This window comes from Monopterus albus, unplaced genomic scaffold, assembly GCF_001952655.1.
Source record: "Monopterus albus unplaced genomic scaffold, M_albus_1.0 scaffold850.1, whole genome shotgun sequence".
Taxonomy (NCBI): Eukaryota; Metazoa; Chordata; class Actinopteri; order Synbranchiformes; family Synbranchidae; genus Monopterus; species Monopterus albus.
This window is the reverse complement of record NW_018128730.1, coordinates 3,185-10,790: the sequence shown is the minus strand read 5'-3', so window position 1 is coordinate 10,790 and position 7,606 is coordinate 3,185. Positions and strand designations below refer to the sequence as shown.

At 40.7% G+C, this 7,606-nt stretch overlaps 1 protein-coding gene across 2 annotated transcripts in view; it reads left to right on the top strand.

Moving 5' to 3' along the window:
• LOC109953613 (putative E3 ubiquitin-protein ligase UBR7) overlaps positions 1-5,994 on the top strand; it is a 7,763-nt gene extending 1,769 nt beyond the window's left edge. Inside the window, exons 2-11 of one of the 2 annotated variants that reach the window (XM_020589092.1) lie at positions 415-548; positions 1,073-1,133; positions 1,356-1,451; positions 1,548-1,601; positions 2,061-2,166; positions 2,247-2,323; positions 3,336-3,500; positions 3,754-3,919; positions 5,299-5,360; positions 5,461-5,994. In XM_020589092.1, coding sequence (XP_020444748.1) covers positions 415-548; positions 1,073-1,133; positions 1,356-1,451; positions 1,548-1,601; positions 2,061-2,166; positions 2,247-2,323; positions 3,336-3,500; positions 3,754-3,919; positions 5,299-5,360; positions 5,461-5,550 — 1,011 coding nt within the window. In that variant the 3' untranslated portion in view covers positions 5,551-5,994. The remainder of the gene's footprint in view (positions 1-414; positions 549-1,072; positions 1,134-1,355; positions 1,452-1,547; positions 1,602-2,060; positions 2,167-2,246; positions 2,324-3,335; positions 3,501-3,753; positions 3,920-5,298; positions 5,361-5,460) is intronic. The other variant, XM_020589091.1, reaches the window with a different exon arrangement.
• Positions 5,995-7,606: the final 1,612 nt, after the last annotated feature.

Sequence of the window (7,606 nt, the reverse complement as noted above, 5' to 3'; positions counted from 1 at the left end):
AAAAAAAAAAAAAGGTTAACTGGGTTACCACAGCCATTCAGTCTGCTCCAACCAGCCTGTCTGGTATTAAGAGTCATGCCACAGTTAAAGTCACTGAGATAAACTATTCTTTCTTGTTCTGTTGTTGACATTAACTGAAGTTCCTAACTTTTATCTGCAGGATTTTATGCATTACATGGCTATCACATGAGTGGCTGAACAGATAATTGCATCAGGTGCACAGGTGTTCCTAATAAAGTGCTCGGTGGATGTAAATTTCAATAAATTATTTTACACGTAACAACACTCATTATAGTTAGAACAGAGTAGTCAGTGTTTGAACATTTTTGTTTAAAAATAAGAGGAACAGCTATGTATATAACTACATAATGGTTCTCTGTGTGTTGATGTGTATGTACACGTGTGTGTTTTCAGGGCTATGTAAAGCGCCAGGCTCTGTATGCCTGTAGCACCTGCACACCAAAGGGAGGAGAGGCAGCAGGAGTGTGTTTGGCCTGTTCATATAAATGCCACGAAGGTCATGACCTCTTCGAACTCTACACTAAGAGGTTTGCACTCACCTGTTTATATAGCATATACAACAAATACATCATTGATGCGGTATCAATACATTATTAATATATTTTCAATACCTTAGTAGAGTACAGGACTAAATCAGAGATGCCCTGAGCTGGTACTAAGGATCAGTAGTGGAGCTGATCCAGACATATTTTAAGAGACAGGTTTCCAAATTATTGGTACCCCCAGGGGGTGGGGGGTATGTTCTTGCATGGCTGTTTTGGCTGTTATTGGTTTAACGTCACCACCATCATGTCTTAAATATTTGCATAATGAGCACATCGTATGAACATACGCCGACCACAAGCAAAATGACGAAGACGTCATTCAGACTCAGCAGTTACACAATACTGAAGGATTCGTATCAGGATTGAAACAAAAAACACGATCAAGACATTTCTAGTATAAATATATCTGTATTACATTGTCGCAAACAAACTGACAGTATATATCAACAGACTAACATTTTGATTAACAAAGCTCGTTCTTTTTTTTTCTTCTGTATTTTCTACAGGAATTTTCGCTGTGACTGTGGAAACAGGAAGTTCACAGAGCTTCAGTGTAAACTTTCCCCTGTGAGTTCAAATATGGCATAAGCAAAGTAAATAAACAACTGCAGATTGTTCTTGTAAATATATAAATACCTGCCTAAGATGTTTGTTTACTGTCATCAGCTCTGCACATTACCGCCACTGCAGGATGTTTCCCGTATTATTCAAAATAAGAGTAGACTGCGTGGTCCTCACAATGCATGTTCTGGTCACTGTGTGAAACACAACACAATGTGCATGTTTCAGGATAAAGATGAAGTCAACAGTCTGAATAAATACAGTCACAACTTCTTTGGCGTGTACTGTACCTGCAGCCGGCCTTATCCAGATCCAGACGACCAGGTGAGGTGCTCACCTGCCCTTCACCTTGCCACCAGGTGTACTCTGGTCTCTTTACTGAAGCTATGTCTCTCTGTGATTGGCTGGTTTTGTCTCCAGGTGGAGGATGAGATGATTCAGTGTGTGGTGTGTGAGGACTGGCTGCATGGCAGGGTGAGTCCCAAAAAAGTCACTGACACAGGTGACAGAGGTACACCTGCTGAGAGACTATCAAAGCTAAGGGTTAGCTGCTGAGAGGGCTAAGTTGTCCTGCATTCTCCTTGTTGACTGGAGAGGAAACATCTTAATTTGTCTGCATGATGAGATTGTGTGTACAGAATGTGACCTCTCCCACTTCTGTTGCTAACAAAATGGATAACTGTGTGTCACCTACATCACCTGCTGGCTGTGGCATCATAGTCCACAGTTTTCTTTTCTCAGTTTGAGTCTGCTTTTAGGTCAACTAAGTTACAGGTGTAGCATACAACAGTGAGTCTGCTGAAATAAAAATAGTCAGTCTTTCCTGCAGGGCTTTGTTCATTTCACATGTTTCACATAAATATTTTTGGACAATAAACTTAATAAAAACTCTGAATGACCTCACTGCCTTCTTCTGTGCCTGTGTGTTTTCAGCACCTAGGCTGTGTAGTTCCAGACTGTGTGGAGCTGCAGGAGATGATCTGTGAGTCCTGTATGAACAAAAACCCTTTCCTCTGGACCTATGCTGCTCACCTGGCAGGTAAATAATCAACTTATCCTTCCTGTGTGTGTGGGTGTGTGTGTTGTGCTTCCTGTGAGTGTGATGTACTTCCTGTTCAGTTCCAGGAGCACCAGTACAAGAGAACGAGGAACGAGGCGGAGAGTCCAGCACAAACCTTTCTAACAGAGAAGGATTGGTGAGTTGTTAAATTGTGCATTTCTGAGTTTTCTTCCATAAGAGCAGATTTACAGATACCTGTGGTTACCATGGTAACAGAAGGTGTTTAATACTAATAACAAGCAGCAAACTAACATTAAAGACTATTGTACAGAGATTCAATCTGATTTGAATTAAAATGTAAAATATTCAACCTTTAAAGATGTAATCTTTACTCTGTACTGCACATGCTCATATCAGCTAATTAAAAAAATAAAAATAAAATGTCAGATTAGTTTGTTTACAGGTTAGTTTACATTTACAAGAAAACATGAATGGATCTGAACATTTGCAGCAGTTTATTACTGACAAATTAACATCTGTTACAAACAGAACTTGTAAAATAAAACTGGTCCTGTATCAATAAATTGATGTATTATGTGTAAACCTTTTATTAAAGGTTCAGTCATTTTGATGTTTACAGTGTTTACATCCAGTTATAATAAGGCTTGTTATCAGACTGTCACTAATAGATCAATAGAATGATCAATCTGAGTTTACAGCACTTTACAGACCTTGTGAGGACTCAGAGTATTGCTCTGGACAGACAGCTTGTTTCTCCACTGACACACAAAACCCATCAAACAAGGCTGACCTGTTCAAAAAAGCATAACACGAGGAGTTGTGTTTGCATTTCTGCTGAAATATTAGGGTATTAGCAGGTTAATGTCAGAACCAGACTGACAAATAAAAGCATGACTCTACTTGCTGATCTTAGTCAATTAGTCAATTATCTTTATCAATATTTGTTATCAAACAATTACTATCTAAAGAAATATTTCAGTTTCCAGCACTGCTGTGATAGAAAGCTGAGTATTTAAATTTACAGCTGTAAGAGGAGGCCAGACTGATGATTAATCTCATATGGACAGTAATTAAGAATAAATGAAATTCTGTAACACATGTATTTGTTAAAGTATGTGTGATTCAGTCTATTCACATCTGCACAGAAAACAGTCACTGACCTGTGCGACTGATCATTAATTTTTCAGGTTGATGATGTCATTGAGCCCAGCTGTAAGCGGAGCCGTGAGGAGGCGGAGCCTACTTGTAGACTGAAAGAACTGCAGGAGATTGGTCAGAAAAGGATCCAATCTGGAGCTGTGTTCTGGCCATCAGGCTGGCGCGCCAAGCTCTGCTCTTGTAACACCTGCCAGGTAATATTCACCTGTTTGAGTTTCAGTTGGCCAAGGCACCGATGACATCATTGTGACATCATTTGTTTACTATGTAGATCAGGTTCTCTGATGCGTGTTGTTAGAATGATTAACAAAGCACCCGATGGTCCTCAGGAGTCTTTAAATGACAGATCACTTCTTTAATCATAAGATACCTGTTAAACAACATCGATTACTCACTGGTTTCTACCTTACTTGTGTGTACCTGCCTATTTTACCTGTGTGTTCTCAGGAGCGTCTTTGTGAAGCTGGTCTGTCCTTCTTGTTGGACGAGTCGGACACCGTACTTGCCTATGAAAAAAAAGGGAAAAACAATGAACAGAAACAAGAAGGACATGACCCTCTGATGTCTGCGCTGGACAACCTGAACCGGGTGCAGCAGCTCGAGATCATCCACGGTACAGAACCAATGAGTATTAAACTCTAAACTGTGAGAGTCACACACAAAACTATTCAATTCAATTTTATTTGTATAGCGCCAAATCACAGCAAAAGTTGTCTCAGGACACTTTACAAAGTAAAGTCTAGACCTAAGTATTATTATTATTATAGATGAAAAACCCAACAACCCCCCCGAGCAGCACTTGGCGACAATGCAGAAAGGTACAGGGAGAGAGGACACAGTTATTGACGGGTAGTGGTGGCAGATAGGTGGATGGAGGGAGAGGGGGGGGGGGGGGGGTAATCTTAAAGGTAGAGAGGGTGTCCGCCTCCCGAACTGAGACTGGGAGTTGGTTTCATAGGAGAGGAGCTTGATAGTTAAAGGCTCTGCCTCCCATTCTGGTTCTGTGGACTCTAGGGACCACAAGTAAACCTGCACTCTGAGAGCGAAGTGCTCTGTTAGGATGATAAGGCTCTACGAGGTCTTTAAGATACGATGGAGCCTTGTCATTAAGGGCTTTGTATGTTAGGAGAAGGATTTTAAATTCTATTCTGAATTTTACAGGGAGCCAGTGGGGAGAAGCTAATATGGGAGAGATATGATCTCTCTTGCTAGTTCCTGTCAGTACTCTGGCTGCAGCCTTTTGGATTAACTGGAGGCTTTTTAGGGAATTATTGGGATATACTTATAGTAAAGAGTTACAGTAGTCCAGCCTGGAAGTAACAAATGCATGGACCAGTTTTTCAGCATCACTTTGGGACAGGATGCTCCTGATTTTTGCAATATTGCGCAGGTGAAAGAAAGTAGATCTAGAGACTTGGTTTATGTGTGATTTAAAGGACATATTCTGATCAAAGATGACTCCAAGGTTCCTCACAGTAGTACTGGAGGCAAGAGCTATGTCATCTAAAGTAACTATATGATTAGACAGCAGATTTCTAAGGTTTTCAGGCCCAAGCACAATAACTTCAGTTTTGTCAGAGTTTAGAAGTAAGAAGTTACAGGTCATCCAGGTCCTTATGTCTTTAAGACATGCTTGAAGACTCAAGTATTGCACACAAAACTATGATTATTACACTCTGAACTAGAGAGCTGTTCACAAAATTATGAGAGCAACAGGTATTATACACAAAGCTACAAGAGTTGCACAGATTTTATTTTTTATTTAGCTTTTGTTTAAGCAAGAAGAATTTGCATCTTTAAAATCTTGTTTATAACAGGTTTCTGGCCAAAATAGGCAGCAGCAAAGCTACAGACAAACTTAAAAAACTAACTAAAAAGTCATAACGGAGTCTATTGACATGGTATTTACTATAGACTGGATAAAATAGATAAAACTACAACTCCCATGATGCTCTTTCAGCCATGTTGCTGATGCAGCTTTGTTTGTTTCAGGTTACAATGACATGAAAACTGAACTGAAGGACTTCCTGCAGAGATTTGCAACTGAAGGAAAGGTTAGTTTCACCCTGGTCATGACCTTTGACCTGCTGAGCTGACTCTGATCTCCATTAGGTTGTGAGTCCTGATGTCGCCTGACTCTCTGTTGTCTAATAGGTTGTGACGTCTGATGACATCCGTCAGTTCTTTGAGCAGCAGCAGAGTCGAAAGCGACAACGGGTCGATGCCACTGGACACTTCTACTGATAACGTCTGACATCCAACTAGCCATGAAATGACCTCTGACCTTCATCTGTCTGGGATCATCCTCTTTTTCTTCTGTCATTTCTTTGTCTGTTTCAGGCCCTGTGTTTATGGATTTTCTTAAAGTTGAACTTCCTGTTTTTAACATGTGTGTTTCAGTGGTCAGCAACATTGTCTCTTACTGTCCTCTTTGTTTCCTTTTTAAACAAAACCAATAAAACTGAACCACAAAAACAAGTCAGCTCATATTTCAGGGTCAATCAACAGTACTGATTACAATGTGATGAGGTCACAGAGGAAACCTTAAATCTACTGGTTGACTTAAACAATGTTGAAGGAGATCAAAATTAAAACTGCTGCCGTTTGTGGTGTCTGCTGTCCAAAGAAGTAACTGCCACAGCTGGATGACGGACTCTAAAACCTGACTGAAAGTCCTCAAACAAATCATTCTTGTGCAAGTGGTCACATAACTGCTTTGCAACAGCTTTTTCAAGGATTTTGGAAATAAATGGGAGATTGGATATTGGTCTATAATTAGCTAGGACACCTGGGTCAAGAGTAGGCTTTTTGAGTAGAGGTTTAATTACTGCAAGTTTAAAAGCCTGTGGAACATAACCTGTTAATAGAGAGAGGTTAATCAGATCTAGTATGGATGTGTTGATTAGGGGAAAGACGTCTTGGAGCAGCCTGGTCGGGATGGGGTCCAGGAGACATGTTGATGATTTAGATGAAGCAATTGCTGAGGTCAACTCAGAGAGATCTATAGGGGAGAAGTAGTCCAAGTATAAATGAGGTCTTAAAGATGTTTCTAAAGCCATTGTAGTAGATGGCACATCTGCGAGAGCTGTGAGAGTGGTCCGACCAATTTTTTCTCTAATAGTTGTGATTTTATTTGTAAAGAAGCTCATGAAGTCATTGCTGCTGAGATCTAAGGGAATGTTAAGCTCAACAGCACTGTGGCTCTTTGTCAGCCTGGCTACAGTGCTGAAAAGAAACCTGGGGTTGTTCTTATTTTCCTCAATCAGTGATGAATAAAATGCGGTTCTGGCACTACGAAGGGCTTTCTTATATGTTATTAAACTATCTTTCCAGGCTATGAAAAACTCTTCTGACTTAGTAGGCTGCAGTACTATCAACAAGATTATCGATTTGTGTGGGAGTAAAGTTAAGGTGGCCTCCTTCCACTGTGTTGGCAAATGGCACTGAAGTGAATGCTGATGGAGAGAGAGACTCTTGAGAGAGTCAAACTGAATTTCATTGTACTACGAGTACAAATATTTATTCATCCATTTGTTCATCTGTAAAGTAACTGTAGCTGTTAGACCAAAAAGTACAACTTGAAATGTTATTACATTAGTAGATCAGTAGATGTATAAAGTAGCACAGTGCCTCGGTACTGTACTGCAGTAACTGTTCCTTCCCATGTCTGTTCTGCGCACGTGTGTGTGTTTATATCTGTTATCAAATTGTCGTCTCCCATATTTTCTGAGGCTGAACAGGTTTGAACCTGCTGGTCTGTTTCTGCACATCAGACACACATGCCAGCCCTTTGGCCTCCACTACATCACTCACTCATCTTCCGTCTCTTCCATCACTCACTCAGTTCAATTCAATTTCCTTGTACCAATTCACAACAAACAACTGTCTCAGGACACTTTACAAACTAAGGTCTAGACCTTACTAGTATTAATATTTTAGAGGAAAACCAAACCGAATCATCACACTGATGACTCGCATGTTGACATTTGGCACGTGTTTTACACCGGATGCCCGTCCTGACACAACCCGGGCCGCTGCGGTGAGAGTGCTGCGCCTTAACCACTAGCCTACCAGGGACGGCTTAGATACACCATTTACATACTTAACAGTAATCCATATAATCTGTCATGTGCCAAAGACTGGGAGAGCGTTCCTATAGAAGCTCAGTGTACAAGTCAAATGATGTCTACCCGTTATCTGGCTCCAGAGAGAGGGGTGTTAGGCCAGGCCGTCAGAGCACCACAGTAAGCAACATCATTTTCCAGACCTAACCTGCCCTTAACACAAAGCATCTTGAACC